This window comes from Scophthalmus maximus, chromosome 8 (assembly GCF_022379125.1).
Source record: "Scophthalmus maximus strain ysfricsl-2021 chromosome 8, ASM2237912v1, whole genome shotgun sequence".
NCBI classification, from domain to species: domain Eukaryota; kingdom Metazoa; phylum Chordata; class Actinopteri; order Pleuronectiformes; family Scophthalmidae; genus Scophthalmus; species Scophthalmus maximus.
Genome location: NC_061522.1, coordinates 18,508,696 through 18,533,846, shown reverse-complemented (window position 1 = coordinate 18,533,846; position 25,151 = coordinate 18,508,696). Strand labels below are relative to the sequence as shown.

Sequence of the window (25,151 nt, the reverse complement as noted above, 5' to 3'; positions counted from 1 at the left end):
TGAAAAACTGGCATGTTACTTTCCTTCAAACAATGAAAAACAAAACGAAACAGCAACAGCCTGTTGCTTGCGTTCTATGCTTGTATTTAATGGGCAGAACGTGACAGAACGTTTTGCATGCAACACACATCAAGACACACCTCCAGCAAAACGCCTGTGGAACATCCGGGACTCCCACCTCAATTAAAAGTGAATCCGCATTTCTGTTTGGATCACTTGTGAACACTGGGGGGCGCTGTCGCCAAGGTGTATTTTTTGGGCAGGCACAAAACCTCTGGGGGGAGAGAGAGAGGGAGGAGAGAGGGGGGGGGGGGGGGGGGTGGTGGTGGTTCTCCTCCTCCTCCTCCTCTCTCTCTCTCTCTCTGCGGGGCTGGGCAGCCGGCTCGCTCCTCTCTCTCTCTCTCGCTCTCTCTCTCTCTCTCTCTCCCTCGCAGTGCGCCGAACCTGCAGTCGGCAGGTGTCTGTCCGCGGAGCTCCCCATCACTTCCCACCGGGAGTGATCTCAGATGCCAGACCGAGGCTTAAAAACTCACACTGCAAGTGTTGCTGCACAGACTCCATCATCGGCTGCGACGATGTTGCAGTGATAGACGGCAGAGAATCTCCCCCCCGCCCGCGCGCTGCTTCAGCCGGCATCGTCAGCTGTTGCTCTTACAGGAGAGAGTGGAAGTCTCGGGAGCCACGGCCGAAAAAAAAAAAGAAAGAAAGAAAGACAAAAAAAAGGCCAAACTATGCGACTGATTTCCAAACGGTAACCGTTTTATTTTATTTTTTCGTGCGTAAAAGTCGAACTGGGAAGCGGATGCGAGCAGAGGTCGCCGACGAGCCTCCGAGTATTTTCTGCCCTTTGTCGGTGCCGGAGGAGCCGCGCCAATGGAGAAGGCGACCCCGCCGCCACAGCCACAGCTTCAGCTGTCGATAGCGAAGACGGAGAGTCCGGCGGAGGACATCTCCGCCCTCGCCGACGAGGAGCTGCTCCAGTGGCCCAGGGAGGACCTGGTGCGGCGGCTGCGGCGCTCCGAGGCCGACAAGATGAGCGTGATCCTGGACCACGGCAATCTCATCCGGGAGGTCAATCGCAGTCTCCAGCTGCACCTGAACGAGATCCGGGGGCTGAAGGTGAGGGAGGGGCGCGCACGCCGGCGAGGGATGAGCTCATAGGTTTTGGAGCGCACCTGAGAGCAGGAGGCATGTTCAAGTAGGGAGAGGGAGAGAGCATCGGCACCAGGTGGTGTCATTGAAGTTCATCGTGTCGTTGTGTGTAGGCCCATATGAGCATCTGATGTGGATTCTATTCATCCTTAACCTTCATTTAACTTTTGCACATTCGTGCTTTTAAAAATCAATTGTAAGGATACTTGTGACCAAAAAGTGATGGCAAAATGTTGCCCATATCTCTGCAAATCAGCTTATGAAACAACAGGGCAAGTAAATGCACAGCAGGCCAGTGAGGTAGAGATCACAATCCTCCTAATACTGCAAAGGAGGGCACATCCCTTTTTGTAAATCTACAGCTCTGTTCACATGCCAGCGCTCAGATCTGGCGTCCAGACCTCCTCTCTCTTCTTCGTCTTCTTCGCACACCTCACATTCCTCAAAGAGATCCTGCAAATAAATCTGCAACATGTGCAGGAGGATTTGCCCTTTGAGAACAACGTGGCATTCGCTTTGAGAGTATACGTGTTTGCAGAACAATTCTTCCTTTTCAGCAACCTTTACCCACCGCTTTTCGTTTTTCTGCACCACTAATAAGAAGAAGATGGCACAGTGTCCACAATGTTTACAGCTGAGATAAAGCCTGAGGTATGGCCTCAGATGAAGCACATGGGGATCGTTCGCCTTTTCATGGAGACCTTGTCACCTCTCCGCCCATCCAAGCTGCCTAATTACACAGAAAGGGCCGGAGGGTAAGAAAGGGAGAGAGAGAGAGAGAGAGAGAGATGGAAAGGGAGGACGGGGGAGAGTTAAATCCTTACAGGATGACAGAGAAGGGGGGAGAGGGAGCCGAAGAAGTTATGTTTAAGTAAATGCTCACGGCGTATGATTTCTCTGCCCTAACCCAGTCCTATTTCTGTGTGTGGTCTCTCTGTCTCCTGCAGAGCATTCTAATCCACATTATGTACTCTACATTGAACGGTACACAACGCTTCTATGGGAAAGACAGAGCGGATTAGGATTTCATTTCATTATGATTGCACACAGCGTTTGACTGATATCTAAAAGAGCAGCGAAGTGGATTGAAATGGGACAGTGGCTGCAGCGGTTTACTTTGGAATGCAAATTCATTAAGGAAAAAGTATTTTGTTTTTATACCAAAGGACAACACATTTGTGTTCTGTGCTGATTAGCATTGTCTGAATTTATGATGCTCCCTGATGCAGTTAAACTCATCTCTCTCTTCCTCTTGTGTTTTGCCTCCCTCCTCCTCGTAGGACATTAACCAGAAGCTGCAGGAGGACAACCGCGAGCTGCGCGACTTGTGCTGCTTTCTGGACGATGACCGTCAGAAGGGAAAGCGCGTCTCCAGGGAGTGGCAGCGCCTGGGACGATACAGCGCCAGCATCATGCGCAAAGAGGTGACCCTCTACCTGCAGAAGCTCAAGGAGCTGGAGCTTCGACAGGAGGAGGTCATCCGCGAGAACCTGGAGCTGAAGGAGCTGTGTCTGCTGCTGGACGAGGAGAAGGGAGTGGCGGGCGGAGGAGGGGGCGGTGGAGGAAGTGGAAGCGGAGTGGGGATGGGAGGGTGCCGCAACTCCATAGACAGCCAGAATAGTTTGCTGCTGGTGCCTGGGCAGGGGCTCCTGATGAGGGATGTGGGGGACGGGAGCAGCACCTCCAGTGCTGGGAGCGCTGACAGCTCAGATCACCCTCATCACAAGCAGCCTCACCTGGCTGTGGGAGTTGGTGGGGTTGGCAGCGCTGGGGAAAAAAGGAGCCCTGAGCTCGTGCATAAACCCAGGTGTAGCAGCATTAGTGGAATAGGAGGAGGTGACAGGGAAATGTCCAGTCCCGACCACCCAGCTGGGCGCCACCGGAGTACAAGCCTTGAGTATCCGTACACCCTGCCCCAGCTCAGCCGACCCCGCTGCGGCTCCATATCTGTGCCTGACCACAGTCGGGCCATGCGGGGCCTCAGCCCGGAGAAATACGGGAGGAACGTGGGGCGACGCAGTCCTGAGCAGCACCCCAAGCACCACAGCTCCGATCTCCTCCTGGGCCAGAGGCAGCACTTCCTGGGTCAGGGGGGCAGCGGGGAGCTCTTTCAGAGGCACCACAGGAGCAGCATCAGCAGCACAGGCTGCGGGAGCCCCGAGCTCCGACAGGCACATTTAGGGACCAGTGAGCATCACGAAAAGGGCTGCGTGGTCCCGGGGGGCAGCCCCGAAACCCACAGGCACCAGTACAGTATGAGCCCGGACCACGTGAAGTTTGGCAGCCCTGTGCGAGATGGGCAGAGGAGGCCAGCTGGAGACGAGCTGTCGCCGCATCATCGAAGTATCTACAACGGCATGAATGGTAGGTGTCTGAGTGTGTGTGTGTGTGTGTGTGTGAGTGTGTTTCCTGTGTGGGTGCATGTGATAATCCCGAGCACAAAAAGTTCACACAAAATGTTTTCTCTCGTAGAGACTTTTTTTCCTCAGGAAAAATTAACCAGAAATTCACTGCTGTCTTCTTCTTCTTTTTTTGATTGAGTCCAAAATAATACTACGTCTTATTCCGACTGCTGTCAAATGTACAGCATTATTGATTTTCTCAGCATCTCAGAGGAATGTGGGTTGGCTCAGTGGACGAGAGAGGGAGAGAAAAAAACAAGGGGCTCAGAAATATGTATTTCCTGCTCTCGTGTTCTGTATCCGAGTTCAAACGATCCAGATTTCAGCTTGTGGTGTTACATTACAACTGTTGGCGCACACCTATACCTATATATGTATACACACGTACGCACGCACGCACGCACGCACGTTTTATAGTAGACAATGAATTGCTGCAGCCCTGCCCGTCTCAATGAGATCAGTGGGACTTGAGGTTGTCCGAGACAAGGAGGAATATCAAAGTACCAACTTGGCTTCTGCTTAAATACCCCACCGTGGCTGATAATGATTTCTGGGGGAGAAAGTGCTGAGTGGCACAGAGCCGGGTGAAGCTAAAGGACAAATTCCTCAAGGTGAAATATCAGCCTGACTTCACAACATGAGGCCGAAATTACAAGAGAAACAGAAACAGTGTACACGGACGCTTACAGGAAGGATTTCAGTTACTCCACGGTATATTGGAGAGTTGTTGCTATATTTACAGTAATGGACGGTCAGTCATTTATGCCTATCGATTATGTAGGTTCACGTGTCTGCAATTTAAATAGACAATAGACAAAAAGGGAAGACTTGAATTACGGGTTTCAGAGGGAGCCATTTAGTGAAGCGAATGACGTGCCATCGCTTCATTCTTCATTCGCACCACCTGCCGCGAGTAGACGCACATTTCTTGGCATTGACTTTATATGTAATCTCATAAATCTCTCAAAACTCTGCTTCAGGTGTGGTGTGAACGCAACCTAAGATGACCTTAAACAGGCAAGTGCACTGATTTTACACATGAAGATGAGTTTATTAATTACAGGGAGCACTACTGAGACTGTGAAAGCACTTTCATAATGTCAGCGAGATTAACCCTGATGATGTCATAGCGATGTCGTCAGGGTTATCTCAGCTTGAGTTTGGAGATTTTTTTTCTAGACTTTCAACAGCAAGCCTCTGTTAGAACTGCGTCTGTGGAATTTGACAAACGCGGTTCTAATGAAGAGACCATCTTTAGTTGCATTATGGGAAATGCAGTGTTTTGGGACTGAAGCCATTTTTTTAGACCAAAAGTCATGATATCTCTGCTGCTTCATTTATGTCTAATCTTTCAGTAAACAGTTTGGGTTGTGAGTTCAAAATGGTCCAAATAAAAGAAAAAAACCTGGCTAAATCTCTGGAGTACTCCTTTAAGATAGCTGTGGTAAATGTGAGATTAGTGGGAAACAGGATCTCTGTTGCCCTTTCGCAATCTCTACGGATTGCGCTGGATTATTATAAAGACATGTGCAACTTTGATTTGCATCATTGTCTGTTTGTTTCTCTTTCAGCTGCCCGTGCAGCTCTGTGAGAGATTTCAATCTTGACGTAACCTGAAACCCATACGATGTCTGTAAAAAGGCCATGGCACATTAATGCCTCACAAATCCTTAATTGGAAAATGTTTTGAGTGCACCGGGCGCTCACTGGCCCTCGGGCCTGGTGGTTTGCCAACTGTGGCATAACTGTTGTCAACAATTCACGCACCAAATAGCCTTTAACCAATCCATAAAGACTTTATCCATGTGTGTGTGTGACAGCAGTTTTGGTGTCTGTCAGAATGTTTATTTCATTGCCAACATGAACACGTCTCCAGTGCACCACCATGACTCCACTGACCTGACAAGGACCCTAACTCCTTGTGTCACACTCAATATTAATATAAAATAATAATTGTTAGATCAAGATGAGACTATCGAGAATCATTTTTTTCTGACACAAAAAAAACCCCCAGCTGCCTGTTGCCGATGGATTCAAATACAGTACAGGCGATGGAGAAAAGAAGTCATAAGAAAGATGGAGAGCTGCAGAGAAAGACGCTTGTGAGACAGGAGAAGTCAAGAGAACAGCTTTGTGCAAATGTCCGTGTGTGTGTCTCACACTGACCCATCCCAACTGCCATGTCCTTATTTGGACGAGGAGGGAAATTAATTCCTGTGACGATGTAGTACACTCCACTTGCTTGGATTATCCTCTAAGCCCTTTGCACAGTACTATTTCATTTTTTATGTATTTGCGCGCGTGTGTGTGTGTGTGTGTGTGTGTGTGTGTGTGCGTGTGATTTGTGTCCCATCCAGGGATAGTGTAGTGGTGTAGGATTTTTATTCAGGAGAAAGTCTCCTGTTCATGTGACACTCGACAGTGCTGGAGCTAAGGCCATTTAAATTTCTGCCAAAATCCGAAATGAAAGCAAAACAAACCCCCTGACCTCTGTAACCTTTTAATACAATCTGCTGTTGCGTCTGCTAAGCTTATCACACGTGTTATGTTATATGTGCAGCCGGGAGAGAGGAATGCCCCAAAATAACTTAAAGCATGACGTGAGATATTCAGTTCTTCTTCTTCTAGAAGAAGAAAAAAAAACTGAATTAATCGCTCAGCAATACAAGATCAAGAAAATCATTTAGTGGTGTAACTTGGAGAATACAGGGAGTAGAAATTGCATAAATCAGAGATGAGATGACTGCATGTCACTTAATAAACACAATAAATGTGGTCTTGTCCATATCAAATAATGGGCCCGTAAAGCCCACCGTGATATTGAGCCTTATATTCAATGCCACCTTCAGCTCAGCGATGACCCAGATCAAAAATATCTGCCCCGTCCATGGGATCCCCTCTTAGTGACAGATAATGAGCCATCACACTGTGGTGGAGGGGTGATGTTTCACTTATAGGATCTCTGCACTGCAGAGGGTCTTTTTCAAAAAGGGGAGACGGCTAATCATGTTTTCTGCTTTAGCAATCACAAGTTCTGCATATTAGCCTAAGCTGCTCAGATGATTTGGAAGGAGAAAGGAAGGCCGCTTGGGGGGGGGGAAAGAAGACACTACAGTGTGTGGGAGAACCTCTGCCCTTGTGATGCCAGTGAATGGGACACACGCACACACACACACACACACACACACACACACACACACACACACACACACACACACACGTGGTCATGTCCCCATGAATTCAGAGGACAATACAGTGAGTTATATTTAATTCCTGGAAACTTACCCTAACCCAAAAAAAGAAAAAATATAAAATGTATTGATTTATGTTGGGACTCACGATGTGAGTGTGCACACATCTAAGTCCTCACAACATTACTAACACACACACACACACACACACACACACACACACACACACACGCACACGATGCTAACCATGTGAGTTGGTTGAAAATTCTGTATTAAAAGCAAAACAATGTAATAACGTCATTGCTGTCATTATATACAATAATGATGAAAGACAGAGACTAAAGCTACATCACCAAGGGCCAAAAAGTCAGCATCCTCGCCAGTCGATCAATGCCGAGTTCACACTACACAACTGGCCCGATTTGCGAACTCTTCAACAGAATTGGGAACTCGATGACGAGAGAAGGCCCAGATCGGAGCCACATCGCCGCTTCGTTCGCCTCCTCCAACCACATGTCTCGTGACATGTATGAATTGCCGACATTTTCCCCGAACTTCTGCGGAGGGGCCGCACGTGAGAGCACAAATGTCTGGAGATGTTGCTCTGGACATTTCTACGGAACTCGCCCCGGCAGCCCTCTATAGTGAAATCTCCGGAGAATGTCCGAGTGGGCCCATGGGAGACTGCAGCAGGTGGAGATCCCGAGAGGTTCACTGCGAGCGAGGAGGCGCGTTGATGACAGGAACACTGCTTTCCGCGGCGGAGTTGCCACCATGTCCCGCCCCCTGCTTGCTCTACCCAGATGCCACCGAAAATGCTCAAGAGATTATCCCGCTGTTGTGAACGCGCCTGATCTCGGACAATCCCCTGCTGCGTTTTCGTCATATGCGTTGTCCGGCGTTCATGTTTGAAAACAGCTTAGAAGGCATAATGTCTAGACGAATCGGCAATAACTAGAGCCAATCGAAACACAGCACTATGGCGTAGTCTGGGGTTTTCTTTTTTTTTTTCCCGTGTGAGAGATCGTGTTGTGTGCGACCCCCTGTCACCAGTCAGTCGTGCAGTGTGAACTCACAAAGACTCCCAATCACAAGGCGGCGTGAACCGCACAGCGAGCCGAAGACCTTAAAGTCCAGCAAATGAGAATTCGAATTAGAGTTTGACAAACGTAGCACTGTCACAGGTACTGAGTTTGGCTGGAATTGCTGAAGGGGTTAAGTGTTTAAGTGCGGGATGGCGCTGTAAACATTTGCTGTAGGACAGGGACAAAAAAACAACAACACCGCTCAAACTCTTTAAATACAGAGCATTGCTCTAACTCTAGATGCTCCCCACTTCAGCATGGGGAGAAGTCGAATCCCGACAGGCCTGTCAGGCCTGTTTACAGTTGCTAAGCTATGATTGGGTAATCGCTGTCCGTGGGTGGGGTTTAGTGTAACAGTCGATTATACAAATATGCTTCTTCTGTCACAGAGACTGAATCTTTGTGCAAATTGTTTGGTGAGCTTTATGCGCATTCCCGTCGAACTCCGTTTGGTGTTTCTTCCGACTCGGGGGGAGGCGACGGGACACTGGCAGCGTGCTTCTCCTCCGTTCTTGAGCACACCATATCCGATTGAATTAGCGAAAAACCATGGCTTTGTCTCATTGATTCTGTTTATCTTCATAATTGCAGCATCAGTTCAGGCCATCCAGCGCCTCCGGCTGTTGTTTCCAAGTGCTGTCGCCTGTCGCCTGTCGCCTGTCGCCTGTCGCCAATCAAAACACAGCACTGTGGCTTTGGCCGGAGATAATGTTCTCCCCTTCTACTGTCACTTAGAAAGGCCAGGCTCTCTCTCTCTCTCTCTCTCTTTTCTCTCTCTTCCTCCTCCTCTCCTCCTCTCCCTCTCTCCTTCCATCCTAATTGGCCGCCCGTGTAAACAACCAGCTGTCTGACAGACAGAAAACTATACAAAGCCCTCTTTCTGGAGAAAGGCCGGAGGATGTGCTGTTGCCAGGCTGAGCTGAGGGTCGAGGAAGCATTTGAGTGGATTATTAGCTGCTTTCTTGCCCTCCTTCTCTTTTTGACTTTACTTCCTCTGTGTTTCACATCTTTTCCGTCGTCCTCTGTCCCCACTCTTCCTCCTCACTCCTCTGCCAAGGCGTCGGATGGAACGCGTCCCCTCGACGAATTGCAAAGTCGCACAGCCGTACGCGGCATCGGGAAACTCAAATGTTGCATGCAGCTGCATGGCATGAATGGATTTGGGGGCGGAATAAGCAGCAGTAACTCAAATGGATTAGTATTATTACCGCCTCATCCGTGCTGCCACTTTCCCGGCTTTACCTTTCACTACTTCATTCTTACTTACCTCTAAATAGGCGTGGTGTTGTGAAGTTTGACCAGTTTCTATCAGCTCTTACGTTTAAGCAACTGAGACAGCAGAGGAATGAGAGCAGGTCAAAAACCCCCAGAGATAAAAAGATTTGCGATTCTCAAGGTGTCTGTCTTCATCGCAGCTCGGCAAAGAGGAAAATGTTACCTTTAAATGCCTTCATGACATTTGAATTTTGTAATCACACTCGAGATCAATTATCCCAAACACCCCTGGCATATAGGCCATCAGAGCGGGTATTAGCCGAGGATGATTCATGATTAGCTTTTTGTTTATCCGCCTCTGGTGTATATCAATGTCATTTTTAATTCCAGCCGCACGTCAGCATCATTCTCCTCCTGAATGAGGCCATTTATTACCTCTTTGCTGTGTACAATACAGACTTATTTCTGGTCCCATATAGGTCATTTCACGATAAAAGAGCAATGTCTACGGTAAGGGGAGTGTGCAATGTTTCTGACAAGAGAACAAACATTGCTTTTGACCAGGTAAGTTACAAATTAGGGAAAGAATAGTGAACGGATTATGCAGAGCAGATGTAGCCAAGATTAACATTTGCAATATTATGAACCTGCACAGATTCTGTCTGCTCCAATATTGAAATGTCTTTTAAAAAAAAGAAATCATTCAATCGGAATATGAACATGTTGAGCACTTAGCTGTGGTAGGGAAGGTCCCAAACGCTGCCTACCACCACCATCGGCGGCAGCTCCTGAGTGGCTGTGTGAGTTATGAAAGAGGCTGCCTGGCATGTACTAGCGTCGCTCCAGCCCGAACCCTGGAGGAATGTGACAAATGTTCCTCAGCAGCCCCAGTCATCCGGTAGACACGCGAACAACCCAGTGGGACGGAGAACAGTCTTTGTCCTCTTGCGCCGTGCCAATGGGGAGCGGCCCACTGAGCTGAGAGGAAATTAGCTGGCAAGGCCAGGTAATTAACTGGAAGTTGAGTGGCTGCCACGTTGGAGGGGCAGGACCGGGCCCGGGGGGAACCTCCGTCGGTCCCAAAGTCGCCGGCGGTGACCACATTTGGCCATGTTACGTTCACCTCAGCTGTAGCCGTGTGGCATGCTGAGAGCCGGCAGTCGGAGGGTGTCAGGTGATCAGGTGAAGTGAAGGAGAAGAGCGGAGCCGGACAGGTGTGCTGCAGGCGGGCTTTCATTGAGCTGGATGTTTGGCCGCCTTTCAGGTGTTTCACTGTGTGACTACAGTAAGAAGTAACGTCCATGTTGAGGTTATTTTTTTCCCCAGTCATAACTTGCATGAGGTTCGTGAGTTATTCAAATCCCTGTTCATGCTCAGTGGGTCCGCTAAGGAACATTAAGAGGACAATAGCAGGAGTGAATATGAGATATCTTTCTGTTACCTCTCCATTGTACGACTCAAAGCACATTGAGTAACTTTCAATAGGGTTGGGGTGCCACTGTGGCCATGGTTCACAAATCCAGGGTATGTTGAAATAATAAAACCGAGTGTAAGGACGCTTCCGCACCTCCCATATTTGGTTCAGATCTTCCGACTTCTCAGTTTATTCCGAACCCAAAATCACAGGTGTGAAAGGTGCCTCGGACCACGGGCCAAACTGTAGGCATGGTTCGGTCCATCATCTGCAATGTGAAAACACTTTTTTTTCGTGGATCAGGTCAGTTGCGGGAAGTTGAGACAGCATCGAACAGTACAAGTAGAAAATGAGGGGGAGGAGGAGACAAAATATTTAATTGCAATTCGCTTGCTCTCTTCTCCTCCGTTTGAGCGTCGGGGACGTCCATCGGAGTGCTGCACCTGAAGTCGGTGATAATGATATTGCAGGGGCAATGGAATTCACGAAATGAACCAGTTCATTCATTGTCTCCATTAAAAAGAAAAGGCTACTTGCCGAAATGACAACGCACCGACGTAAGACACGCCTGTCGGAATACCAGTCAATGCCGCGCAGACAAGAGGAGTTACAAAAATTAGGGTTCCATTTTTTGTTCGCTCCCTAAATTGCAATTGAGAAACCCAAACTGACCAGATCAGATGTATACACTATAAAAAAAAGACACAAACCTTGTTTTGGACCTTTCTAATATTCACCTTGTTCTGTACATGTGTTTATCAATTCAGAAATCGGTCTCAGATCCGAATAAATGCCAGTCACTTTCAAAATCAGTCAAATTGAGCCCATTTTGAAGTTGTTCTGCCTGTTCCCCTCTTGGTACATGAAATCATTTTGCCCCTTCCAGTGCAAGGAAACAGATGCTCAAAAATTATAAATCCCAACTGAATGTATTGAGTTTCTGTGCTGGTCAACTAATCCACATTATGAGCAGCCGAGTTCTGATAAATGATGAATTGGATGATAAAACGTTATCAGGAGATTGACTCTCACTTTCAATCCTTGCCCGTCTGCACTGAGTCTGTATCTCGCGGTCAAGCAGCGGCGCTGAGCTGCTTCTGCTGCTGCCATCACTGTGAAGGGTTTTTCCCCCCGCCTCGCCATCTGTTAACAGAGGGATAGAAAAGTGCGATAACATATCGTAGACACAACATGTCAAAAGTGCTGCGGCCGACAACGTCGTTATCTCCCCCCTTTCACAACACCCAGGATGTACTTATCCATTTCCTGGGGCGATACATTTATCTCCTGCCCATATTGCGCATTATGTGCATTTGATGGAATGTCTCGTCTGATGAGACTGACAGCGGGGCACGTGTGCAGCTCCAATTACTGCGGATGAACGGGCTTATCTCACCCACGTGAAGTGATTGGCACCGCTGCCATTATATTTATATCCTTATCTCTCACTAGTTCTCTTTCCGCGATGTCTTTTTGGTCGTTGGTCGATTTCCTCTCGGAGATGTTGGAATCGATCTCATTACACCCCACTGCTCCAGACTGACTGGCTCATTTCCCTGTTACTGTTACAGCAAAAGGTACATTTCATTAACTTTTTCTCGTCTGGCTTTCTGAGAGCTTTAGCTGCAGGTAAAGCTTGTACCTGAGATAATTCTGTGTGCTGGTATGTTACTTTTTTAAAATCCTTTTCTCTAAATTTGAGGTGCAAACAGCTTTTACTGTATATTGATATTTCATTATGTTCCAGTTGCAATAATGGGATGTAGGGTTTTTTAAAATCCGTATAGCGGTGCCATACATCTTATTTTCACTTGTTTAATGTGAGAAGAGCTGTGTGAGACGTGGGTAGTATTTTAAGAGCAGGAAAATGCAAATTCTTGCCGCCACACCTCCTCAATGTAAACCCAAAGGCACTGCACACCAGCGTTAATGTCAACTCATCCTTCAGGCTCTATGTGACGAAACGTATATTTCATCCCATTGTACTTGTGCAAACTGCCTCAACTCTTTTTATTTACATTTTAATACCTGACACAATACATGGCACTACTACTATCTAGATGTGAAGGACTGGACGAGTACAAGAGGCTTTGTTTTTTCTTATTAAGGAGGATAGAGACAGGACAGTCTGACAACGTATAAACATGTTCGAAAGGCTTGTGGGGGGGGGGGGGGGGGGGGGGGGGGGGGGGGGGGGGGGGGGGGGGAGACGAGAAGTCATTAAATGCAGACCCTTGGTGCTAAATGAGGCAGCAAAGAACTCTGGGGTGCCTGAAAGTCTGACATCATTCACTGCTAGTGAAATTACCAATATTGCATCTCATCCCCGCCCTTCTGAGCCGCAAACACACACACACACACCCACACACACACACACACACACACACACACACACACACACACACACACACCGCAGTCCCCTACATACTGTTCCATTATTCATCAGCACTGAGGAGTGATGGGTGGTGACATGTTAAAATAGGACAACAGCATGCAGTTTATCCTGCAAACGCCTGCTTAAATATTTAATTCACCTTTGAGAATCGCGGCGGCGAATGCGTGCCACATCAGTGCGACTGACAATTCGGACCCTTGTAGAATGTGACGGGATGATGCGGGGGCTTGAACGTGAGACGACAAAAGAATCAAAAGAAGAGTCAAGGGCTGATGTTGTGACAGCACCCGCTTATATAAATCTCCCTATAGTGTTCTGCGCTTGCCCCCCCCCCCACTCCGCATTCTTGTGTTTAAATGTGGGCGCGCACACGTGAGTTTGGAACAGAGATTTAAAGTTTCAGCAGCCATCCGTCATGCTAAATGAGCATGTAATATGATTACTGCAAAACATACGAATTCCTGGTACTGTTCGCAATGCAATGCGACGCCTCGGCCCCCCTTGCACGAGTTTGCGCGCGGTTGCATGAGTGAGCTCTCTGTTTTGATGTAGACGCGTATCGATGTCCTTTAGATCAGAAAAGCAAAAAAACTGCACACGTGCCGTACACGCGCACCTACACACACACACACACACACACACACACACACAAACAAAGAACACAGATAGCCCTTGTAGGCTTCATCAGTCTACAGGGCACCAATTACCCTGCTCTACTCCGGTGAGCTTCCCGGCCTCATCTGTCCACAGTCTCCAGTGAGTCTCCAGCCTCAGAGTGAGCCGCGCTCCAGATACCAGGGCGTCAAGTTAATTCCTGTCCCTACCTGCTGCATCACTCACCTCATTACAGTGCTCACACAGTAGTCAGAAGACACACGTCACAATGCGGCAGCACGACGGCAGGCCTAGCTCTCTTTTTGTGTATTTTTCATTCTCTGCATAGACGTATGTGATAACAAGTGGGAGCATGATCAGTGTGTGATTAAAGCAACTGTAGGCAGGGTTTCTGAGACGATAAGCCAGTTTTTATCACCATTAAATACAGAAAAAGAGCATTTTAACTTAACATTTTTTTACCAATAACATGTATGTGTGACCAATTTCTTCCTAGAACATTTTACAGATAGGCATTTACATCTAGAAAAGGCCATTTCTGAAGAAGTTAAGGCGTGAATGCTGTTTGCTGAAAGCCTGAGGCTTAACTGGACTCCTGGCTTGAATTTGGATGATGAAGATGAAGGAGTATATGAAGAGTAGGGAAAAGTGGGAAATGGGCAGTTAATGTGTAATTACTATGAATGGGAATTAAAAGTGGAATAAAACTCAAGGTATGAAAGTAATGATCGCTTTTATATCTCTGTGTATGCATTGAACAAACAAGGTATAATATGGTAATTAGTGAGGTTCTAGTTGATGTATGTGTGATGTATGGGTTTATATATGTTGCTATGCAACATTCCCAACATGCTGTCAATCTCAAAATAGTACAGTGACTATTGTATCATATATAAGGCCTGCAGAAAATATCAGAGCACTTTTATAAGTAAAAATACGTTTATATTCGAAAAAAAGAATCACGGGCCACCGTGATCTCTGCTCCACCTACTGACAACTGATCAACCGTCAACTGATAACCGGCGTAGCCGATCAGCATGTTGCTGATACAATCTATTGCAGCAGAAACGACCAAAGAGGCGAAATTCCCCAGACATGAAGTGGTATCGACTTTGGCGTCACGAGGCCGGGCCTTTCTGTGACTCACTGTTAGCTACTGACCAAACGCTGACTTGACTCCACAAATACCCTGCATATTGTTTCTTGGTGTGTGTGTGCATGTGTGTGTGTGTGTGTGTGTGTGCGCGCGTGTGTGTGTGTGAGTGAGTGTGAGTGAGTGAGTGTGTGTGTTTGCCACCCATAAGCTCTGTATTATGCATTCAGAACTTCCCCTCATGCTCCAGAGTTGCACACAACAGCGCTGACTGCAGCCGCCTGAGGGACGTTGAGAGGACTTCCTGCCAGGCGTCCTCGCTGACCGACCGACGGACTGCCCGTCCGTCCGTCGCTCTGATTGTCTGACTGACTGCTAAACGGAAGGTCACTGATCCACCGTGCGTCTTCTCCACAGGCTCGCCTGCCCAGTCAGCGTGAATTATTTATGTGGCAGATTTTTAGGAGATCTGAGGGAATGGCCATGTGAAATTACCTTGCATTGATCCTGTAAGTTGAGAGACGGAGTGCGGCGGGGAGGGTGCGGGGAGGGCCGACCGACCGGGGAGGAGTGAGAGACGAGCAGCCCGCAGGAGAGCAGGTTCACGTGTTTACTGCCTTGATTCGCACATCAATAACAACTTGATTACTAGGTTTAACAAATTATACAGCAGTCATTCAGAATTTTGTGTGAGGCTGCTTTATTGCCATTGCTCGGATCCCCGGCCTCCTTGAATCATTTTGCAAAACGTGTTTTTCGTCCAAAAAAAAGAAAGAAAGAAAGAGAAATCTGATTTACTCGGCCCTCATGGCCATGCATCTCTTCCATGAACTGCATGGTGATGAGTTTTATAGGGTTAATAATTGGTGTCTGTTTGCGGAGGGCAAAGGGTTCATTGTTCGTTACAGTGATTTATTCATTGTGGGAGTAGCTTCTCCCAAACCAATCTCACACATCTCTTTGTGAGCAAATTTAGTCTGTCACTGGAGCTCTGATATACACAGGTGGTATTTAAGGGAGCTTAGGCCCCACATTATATTGGAGTAATCACATTATCCATATACTCCTTCTCTGACCCACAACGCAACCCCTCCGCTCCACACATCCCTCACATCCGGTTAAATCCAATTTTGGTCTTAACACCCTGCCCGTAACTGAATCAACAAATGCCATCCGAGTGAGCTGCATGTGTTCTCACTCTGTTTCTGTCCTTGGAGGGGGTCACAGAGCAAGGTAAGAATCCAGAACGAGATCGATCGAGTTCACTACAGAGGGATCCTCTGGATTTTTGGCATATGGCTGGTGTGTGTGTGTGTGTGTGTGTGTGTGAACAGGACTGCTCCACCACGAGACAGCAGTTTGTAATCTTGTGACCTGTGAGTGTGTGACTGCCGACATTCAGACAGCAAATCCATTTAAGCTTTACACTGCCCCTGTGCTCGAGCGGTCGAGGCTTGAATCCTGAGACTGCGACCTGGCGTGACAGGTTGAACAACAAACTGCATTGTTCCCACCACCGGCTGTTGGTCTGAGCGTGGCCGATGCTTCCGCAGTGCTCTGTCTTCACGTCACACTTCCTGTGAGTGTCGGAGCGGCCACGGTGTCCGACTGAAACGAATGACAAAGCAATGAGACAAAAATATCAACCGTGCTTGAAAGGGATCCGGACGTCCCAGGCGAGCTCAGGAGCAGGGGGACGCCGCCCTTCACACAGCAGGGGGATGACAAGGTCCTTCCAACATGTGTTCATCTTGGAAAAACATCTGGAACACACCTGGAACTACTCACGTTCTGTAGAAGACACTTGGCCTCAAAATAGTCGTTTTGCATGAATATATAAGCAACATAAATTCACTTTCACGCGCATCTGAGTATTTTCAACAAAAGGAGTGAGGAGCAAAATGTGAAAAGGTGACAGAGATAGGTTTGTATGTGTCTCCTACGGGTTGAGAATTCACCTGAGGTGGTGGGTGGAGCAGCGTGTGACCGGCGGGCATTGAAAGATTGCATGTAGTTCACACGGGGAGAGCGTAACCCACGTTATTTCCTGCAGCCACAATTTACACATGTCCCATAAACGCCTCACACGCAGACCACGGTGGGCACTGGCTACAGCACGGCTCTCTTTTGTCGGGGCAGCAGCCGTGCACTATATTGTGCCTGTAAGGATTGTCATAGCAACGTGTGAACTGTATGAGGCACCGTCAGGGGCCCCTTTTACTGTACACCTGAGGGCCCCAAACAATGTCGGGCTTAGATGTCCCGATATTGCACCTCTGTTCGTATGTCTAGATAAGGACTAGAAAAACAACAACGGAGAAATATTTAGTCTGTCTCTCTTCTCTGGTGAGCTAAATTTGTAGTCGCGTGTTAGTTATGGAGGCTATATGCACAAAGTAGCTATGCTGCCACGCGCTTCGTGTATCCTAGTACGATAGCACACGATAGTGGAGAGCATAAGAAGTGTGCGCTCGGCTCGGGCTACTTGTGTTTTTTTCTTTCTTCCTATAAATAATTAGCAGTGTTCTCGTTTTCTCAGCGACACGCATCTTCCATCAAAGCCATTTCCCTTTTAAAAACCCGTCCGTCCGCCACAAACCATCACTCTCTATTATAGCAGATGAAAGTCTCAGGCGCGCTCGCAAATGAATCTGGACGCGCCAGACAAGTCTTTGCTCTCAGGAGCTGAGGGCCACTAACCAGTTGTGTCTTGCGGAAATTCACCTGGACCACATGTGGAACTAATCACATTGTACTGCGGGGGTAATTGGCCTGATTTTGAAATTTGTCTCGATACAACCGGCACAAATTCAGAGCTCCATTGTTAGAGTCGGGATAAGGATCGCGGGACGCCCTTTTCTTTTGTCCTCTGGCATCATCCCGAAACCCCTTTCCCAAACGGCCGGGGTATCATTGCAGGACCACTCGGTGTTTGCATCGATCCGTCGGGGCGTGTTCAGACAAAAGTCCTGCCTCCAAATGTATTGGGTAAATAGCCATCGGCTACACATCTGGTGGACTTTCAGTGGGTTCGTGTTTGTGTGTTCAGAGGAAGCGGGACGCACGCGATCGTGTATTTACTGCTCTCGAACAGGTCTGCGCAGCTCTGCTTTAACCATGAAATCAATCCCATTTCACACACCCTGACCTCCAAATGAAAATGCCCTCCAGCAGCCCACTGCTGCACCCCCCCCCCCCCCCCCGACTCTTCCAAAGGAGTTTTCATATCTCTCCGTGCTGTTTTGCGTCCCCCCCCCCCCCGTCCCACGAAGGCAAACAGAGGGAGGGAGAAGGGGCAGGTGGAGGTGAAGGTGGCCTCGGGAATCCTTCGCAGAACTTGGTGGGTCACACGAGCGTCATGAATCTTTAATGTGAGACGTCGGCGTGCCAAGGAGAGGAAATGTGCTGAAAACGCGATTATGGACTCGTGGGGAGGAAGCCGTCGGTGAAGAGGGAAAAGAGAGAGACGGAGAGCTCTATCAAGCAGGGGAGCGAGAATAAAGGAATTGTTTTGAAGGGCAAAGGGGGAAAAGATGGATTTTTTTGTATTTTGTATATATTAGATTCTTTTTTAGAGAGGCCTGTCTGAGGCGAAGGCATTTTCTACTTCTTTACCTAACCAAGTCCTGAGCAGAAGTGCTCAAAAAAGCCAGTGAAGTGCGACTACAAATACTGTATGTCCTGGACTCAAACCACCATTTTGCAAGTTATTTCTTCGAGAGAGGCAGAAATAAAGCAGCACGGCCATCTGTGGCCAAGGGTGTCGAGACTCGACATGGACTCAAGGAGCCCGTCTTGTGTGTGAGGGCAGTAAAGCTCAGTGTGATGTCTTACACATGACTGAACTCTCAGTGGACAAAGCTGTTTAGTGTGTCAATCCCCCCCCACCCCCTTGTCTTCCTCCATTTTATCTTTTAGTCGAAGATTTGACACACTTGATGATTAAAGTGGAGATAAATCTGTCTGGCTGTGGTTGTGCACGTGTGTGTGTGTGTGTGTGTGTGTGTGTGTGTGTGTGTGCGTGCGTGCGTGCGCGCGCGTGTGTGTACAGCACCATTATTCCTCATGTAGCCACCCGGTGAAGGTTGCTGCCGCTCTGCCCGCTGTCACTTGCGCCATTGCAGCACTGATTGAAACGGACGATGGGGAAATGTGGAGAAGTTGTAAATGCCGCTCCACGCGACACAAAGTGTTGGCCCGTAGACTTGACGCTGCTTTAACATTTACCTCTATACATTTTTACCATCCATCTACCTCTAATGAGATGTAACTTGCAATTGGAAAGAGAATCTGCATGTTTGTGCTGAGTAAGCAGTGTACGTACTGCAGCGATTGGCGGATGAATGCAAATTTGTTGTTGGTCACACCACACAGTCATAGCCAAATGAGTTTCCCCCCCTGCTTCCTGTCCTTTTGCTGATCCAAGTTTATCACCTCAGGGTTTTGTCTCGCTACTTAGCAATGCAGACATAAGACTGGTATCCATCTTCTCATATTTTCAAAAAATGTCAAACTAATTCTCCATGTATGGTTCAGTCTGGTTTTTGAGTGGTGCAGTGATTTTCTAAAACAATCATTTTCTCCCCAAATCTACAACATATATTACCCCCCCCCCCCCCGCTCCTGACGAGAACTGGTAGCTCTCCATCAGCATGTTTTATTCACGAGTCATTTTTTCTTGTTCTGTCAGTGTAAACAGACAGACGTCGGCTCTAAATCATTACAGATTAATGAGGCGCTCTTCCTTTTGTCAAAACAATGCATTTGAAACTCGTCTAATCCTCCGTCTCTTTCCTCTCCTCTCTTCTGTCACAGCTTTGATATCAGCCGGCTGCTGCACTAACAACTGTAGAAATGTCAAGTTATGGGACAGGTAAGACCCCCACCCGCCATCCCCGCTCTTACAGACCCCTTTTGTGTTAATTAGAGTCTTTGAGAAAGAAGAGGAACGGCCAATGAAGGTCATTGTCTGCTCTTTCCACAAGGGTCCACAAGCCTGTAATCTGCTCCCATTATTCTGTTGCAGCGTATAGTGCGCTTCCTTTAGCTGGAGTCTTGAAACGTATTTACACTTCATTGTTGGGCTCGGGGGGGGTACATGTGATTTATCGTAAGCAATAACAGCATAGGAAAGGTTCTCAATCTGTTCTCTTGACGATCGGGTAGGCGATCGACAAAGTACACCCTGTTGTGATCGCGTGTCATTGCACGGCCGCTCTACGACTTTGTCCGCGGCCCGGGCCCCACGTGAGTAATGTGTTCGCATGCCTGCTCCGGCCCGGGTGTAATCGCAGTGGGTTTACACTGGGACTACAGAGTTAGAGGTGACCCTATCCTGTCCCCGTGTGCCATCCCACATCTTCAATCAGGCCCCAGTGGGAGGGCGAGATGGCTGTGTTAATATTTAATGAGTGCAAGACAAGACGTACCTCCCCCATGCAGGATAGCCGTGCCCCTCTGGCCACTCCTGTCGCAGAGCGCACGCGCTACTGTACCATGTAGTCTATACACGGCACGCGTCACATACCGCGATGATCGTTCTCTGTGACTTTTATCCTGCGGCGGATTTCGAGCGTCTTCCTCCTTCTCCCTCTCATTAGTGTTTCCACTCCATCGCCACTTCTGCGGCTGCAGTTTTTTCAGCCCACTCCCACTTCACCTCGTGCAAAAATATCAGTGACTCAGGTGAGGGGAGGAAGAAGGTGTACTTTGTGTCAGTAGATGATTTGTGGGCTCAGAGTAAAAGCAACGAGGATGTGCTAACAGTGCAGACTGAAGCCCGGGTCCCGTGGCTGTCCCTCGGCTCCCCGCCGTGGTGGAGACGGACGCAGGCGGGAACAGAAGGATCGGCCGCTGATGAGCAACGCACCAGCCTGGAAATCTTCCCTCAAACTTTCTGCCTCTTTCAGTTGCAACTAATGTTGTAACTAATGGCTTTATTTGTCATTAATAAATCATTTGCTAATACTTAATGGGCCATGAAGATCTTTTGGGGTGCCAGATTGTGAGAAAAATCCCCGTGCTCCAGTGCCGTAGAAGCGTCTGGATCCATTTATGAAAAAAACATATTGAGATTTACTTCTGCAGACTTAATGGATTATCGTACGAACCCTAGAAAAAAGGTGACCTTCAAGATTAGATTCTGTATTCGTGGTGGTTTGAGAGGCAGGTGACCTTCAATTATCTAGCAACATGAATAAGCGTTTTTACACGTTTACATGTGACATGTAAGAAATGCAGGTGTCAATGTTTCTGAATTTGTGATGGTTCGAGTCCAGGCAGGTTCGCACTCGACTTGAATGAACACATTACTGACGCTAATTCAAATGTCTGCTGTAAAAAAAATGTGTGGAATCTTATCTGTTTGTACAGGTAATGCTTAAATATTAATCAGCGTGAAGTTGAGCAATGCTTCCAGGGTAATGCGTTGCCATGCCGAGCATCAGCGGTGCCTTGTTACTTTGCAGGCAATTATCCAGCAAAGAGTGCATTAAAAAAAAAGGCCAGACTTCCCGTTGAAGCTATTAAATGAGAGGTGTAATCTTGAATCTAATACACCTAAGGCTGGGCCCATTCCAATAGGTTCACACGAGAAAATAGGTGAATTTAATGCTGCGATTACGTTTCAAACTCTTCATGAAAAACCTGTCAATCCGCACAAACAAAACAAAACCCCAAAGATTCTTCACGACCATAACGCAATACTGTTGAATAATGTCTCCACTATTATTATTTACATGCATTATATTTGAGCACTTTGTAATTCACTACACACTAAAAAATAGATGTAATCAGACTAAATGTTACAGTGACAGGATTTGAGCATAACTCTGGCAAGGAAGCACCGTGGGATATTCAGGTTGTGACTGATGTGATGGATGATTTATTAAAAAGAGGAACCACCCTTTATTATTGACATGCGTTGTGTCTATAAATATCCACCATTCAATTTATTGACCAACACTTATAATTCGGTACAATTAGTTTGAATCTATAAAACCACATTTGTGATATTGATGGATATCTCCATTGAATTGGCGATCAATAATGCACCACAAAAGTCTGACTGTTCTAATAACATGCTCATCTGGCTCTTTTTGTGTTCCCGTACAGCTTCGATGCTTCGTCTTGACCCCAAATCGGACAGTTAGGCTCCTCAAACAGAGGGAAAGGTCGCAGCGGCGCAGCCCTCCTGCGTCTCTGGCCGAGACAGGCACAAGGGCCCCCGGGTGCGGCTGTCCACGGCTCCACGCGGTCTGTCGCCCACGGCCTCATCCATGTCCACAGCCCCGAAACGGCCTGCCTCCATTTTCTTTTGTTTCTACATATCGAGAGTTCAAGGGGAGGGGAGTTTCCTGAGAGAACGCCATCAGTACGGTCGGTACAACCCGTTGAAGACTGCCACAGCCAATCGGATTTGAGTGGATATCTCTCCCTGCCAACTGCGACACGGCTACCTCCCGGAGAGCACCCAGAGAGATGGAGGGGGGTGGGCTTGAGAAGAGATGGAAGAGACTCTGGACTGTTGGTGCTGCTACCCCCTGTTTACAAATGTAGATCATTGGTGGAGAAGCACATACATGAAACTTTCTATACCCCGCTGTTCTCAACTTTAACTATTTTGCTACACTTGAATCTCCCTCTCTCTCTCTCTCTATTCTATATCCTTCATCTTTCCCCACTGTTGTCCCATTTTTCTTCCCACTCAATCCCTCCTCTCCCTTCATCTTCAGACGTTCATCACCCAAAGTGTATAACGAGACCGGTGTAATCTAATGTTCTGTCTCCCGGTCTCCAATTCCAGCCGATCACATGATCGCCATCGTATCCTCTCCCCTTCCTCGTAAAAACCTTATCAGCCATTACAACTGAACTTAAAAAAAACGATGTTCTCGCAAAGAAAAAAACAACAACAACCTTTTCCTGTGTCTTAAACCGAGACGGTCAACATTTCTAGCTGCTGACAGATGTTCTAGTTCTTTAAGATGCAATGTGCAGGTGTCATTTTTTCTTTTTTGTATCATATTCTTTGCTCCCTTAAAGCGCCTATATTATAGCTGGGGAGTCGATTATACGTTTCTCCATGTTGTTTTTTACAAGGAAGTAAAGTCCAAGTAAAAAGTAGAATATTGGATTAGTTTTCTATATATATATATATATCTATATCTATATATAATATGATTATTATTTTTGTCTTACTGGTATTAGAACTATTATATCAAGATGCATATGATATATATATCAAATAATAAACAGACTTCTTTATGTAAAAGTGAATCACTTGTTAAGGTTTTCTTTCAGTGTGCTGAAATGGGGTTGAGTGTGCGCTGACCTTTGACCCTGGTCAAAGGTCACATTGGACTCATAAAGCTAATTTTAAGGTTGGGGGGAATCAATGAGTCACATACAGCAGCAATGACAAAAAAAGGATCCAAGTACATACGTTGTTTTTCAGCTGATGGGAAACTCAATAAAAAATTAACATTTTTGGTTAGTGTGTATGTGTGATTAGAAGTTACAGATTTAGTCGAATTTAAATAATCTAGCTCCAGCAAAACGACACACCACATGTCAAATGTGACACCCCCACACGTTCCCCTGTCTCATCCTGTCCGATCGGAAACAATGGGATCGACATGGAAAGAATGTCCCGTTGTATCATTGGAGCTGCTAACGGACGAGTCTTCCTTCCTCTGCACCCGTCACCTTCCTTCACATCCTGACTGAGGGGCTCAGTCCAGCTGCGCTCTGACATCTGCTACTCGGGCTCCTACCCCGTCATTGTGAGTGTGTTTATGAAAGGGGTTAAACAATGCAGATGATGATATTCTATATTTTTGTTATTGTAAACAAATCCCATAAAAAAACAGTTCAATAGTCCGTCTCATACTTTCCAACTTCCCAGCCCTATCTTGGGCCCAAAGACGTAAATATTTTTAAACTGGTCACAAATATTTTGTTTTCAATTTAAGGAATAAAACTACAGCCGGGCACTGTACGTTTGGAGCGTTGTAGTTCAAATAATATCCGACTTAAATTAGACAACACTTCAATTGATTGTTTTAGTGTTTTCACAACATGAAATATCACTGCACTTTTCCTTTACTATTAGCATTCTTGAATATTACAGTAATTAGTTGTTATGAGTATGGTCAGGTATGAATCGGAGTCAGTACAAGGTGACCGGTGTGTGTGTGTGTGTGTGTGGCTGTGCATTAGGTCGTCGACTGTGTTGAACTACTATCAGTACCCTCACAGGAGTGAGAGCAAAACGGACGCTGATCTGGTTTGATGTGATTGCTCAGAGTGATCAGGGCTTACTTGGAAAATCTCTTTAATGAAGGTCTGCGCTGTGCTGGGATTTAAATTCAACGTCTTTGCACTGCAGTTTCATACCGTCCTCCTATGCGATGCCCTGCTTGGGAGACCTCTGGGGGATCTATAGTGGCTGATTGGACCGAGTGATCGCCTTATCTGCCGAGCACTGAGTGTTTCTTGCAGTGAAGGGAACAAAAAGGCGGAAAAAAAACCTCTGTTTATAGACGTGTATGATTAGAGGGACGTTACTGAGGTGCAAAGGAGAAGGCTAGAATTTTCTAGTGCTGTTTAAGGGTAGTAGTGGCAGAGAAGAAGAGGAAAATGTATGAATCGGTGCATTATTTTATTTTATAAATTGCATCTAGTGCTGTAAATGTAGAGTGACGCAAATGTCCCCCGATTTATATTGGACCACTTCATCTAATAGGTGTGCGCTTACCTGATATATTGTCACGGCAAGTTAAGCTCTAAATTTTGTCGGTATTCCATGTGCTGTGCAGTGTTACTTCTGTGCGCTGTAATGCGTGTGTGTGTGTGTGTGTGTGTGTGTGTGTGTGTGCCTGTGTGTGTATGCAGACCTCCTGAAGGTACACGTGTGCGTCCATTAAGGAGTATGGAAGTAAATGTGTGTGCGTGTGTGCAAGCTGTTCATTATGCAGAGTCATGTGGGTGGTGTGTGCAGTCCAGCCAGCCAGACAGAGGCAGGTTGAGGAAGACACACCCCTGCCTGGTTAAAAAAAGGAGAGAGAGAGTGAATGTTTATGCTCGTTTGGAAGCATTTGTACATGATATATACCTTTTTAAAAAAAATGATATTTCCGCACAGCCAGCGCGTTAGTGTGTGCATAAGAAGTGTGTTGCGAGCTGCACTCCATGTGCGAGTGGGTGAGAGCACGCAGCGCCGCTGATCTGCTCTGCTGCATTGCAGCACATCCTGCCCATCCCGAGGTCGCCGGCGTCCCCCCCCGCCAGGGCACTCCTCCAAGGTCACAGCAGGTCAATCCTCCCCATCTGCATACGCGGCCGCTGCGAGGGTAAATCTACAAACACCACACCAAATCTGTCGGCTGCTGGAGCAGCGGGACGCCGGTGAGCACACCGGAGCTGGAGATGACCGTACGCGGGCTCCACTGGCGCGATAATCTACCAGCACGGAGACCAGGCATGTAATCTACCCAGATGACCGGTCGATCAGCGGGGAAAACCGATCTACACAAGATGAACTACTGCAGCAGACACACATTCTACATGCAAACACATGCGGCTGAAGT

The 25,151-nt window shown here is 47.3% G+C and overlaps 1 protein-coding gene across 4 annotated transcripts; it reads left to right on the top strand.

Annotated features, from left to right (window-relative positions):
* Nucleotides 1-328: 328 nt before the first annotated feature.
* Nucleotides 329-22,853, top strand: ccdc85al (coiled-coil domain containing 85A, like). 4 transcript variants are annotated; one of them, XR_004794359.2, is made up of 5 exons: nt 329-1,119; nt 2,433-3,516; nt 4,535-4,571; nt 19,378-19,435; nt 21,676-22,853. XR_004794359.2 is itself a non-coding variant. In XM_035638116.2 (4 exons), the coding sequence occupies exons 1-4, from the start codon at nt 874-876 to the stop codon at nt 21,692-21,694; spliced, it is 1,407 nt and encodes a 468-aa protein (XP_035494009.1). In that variant the 5' UTR covers nt 329-873; the 3' UTR covers nt 21,695-22,852. The 4 variants fall into 4 exon arrangements, 3 of the variants coding, with proteins under 3 accessions (XP_035494009.1, XP_035494010.1, XP_035494011.1); XM_035638116.2 differs by lacking the exon at nt 4,535-4,571 and having other exon boundaries at nt 21,676-22,852; XM_035638117.2 differs by lacking the exons at nt 4,535-4,571; nt 19,378-19,435 and having other exon boundaries at nt 21,676-22,852.
* The last annotated feature ends 2,298 nt before the right edge of the window (nt 22,854-25,151 follow it).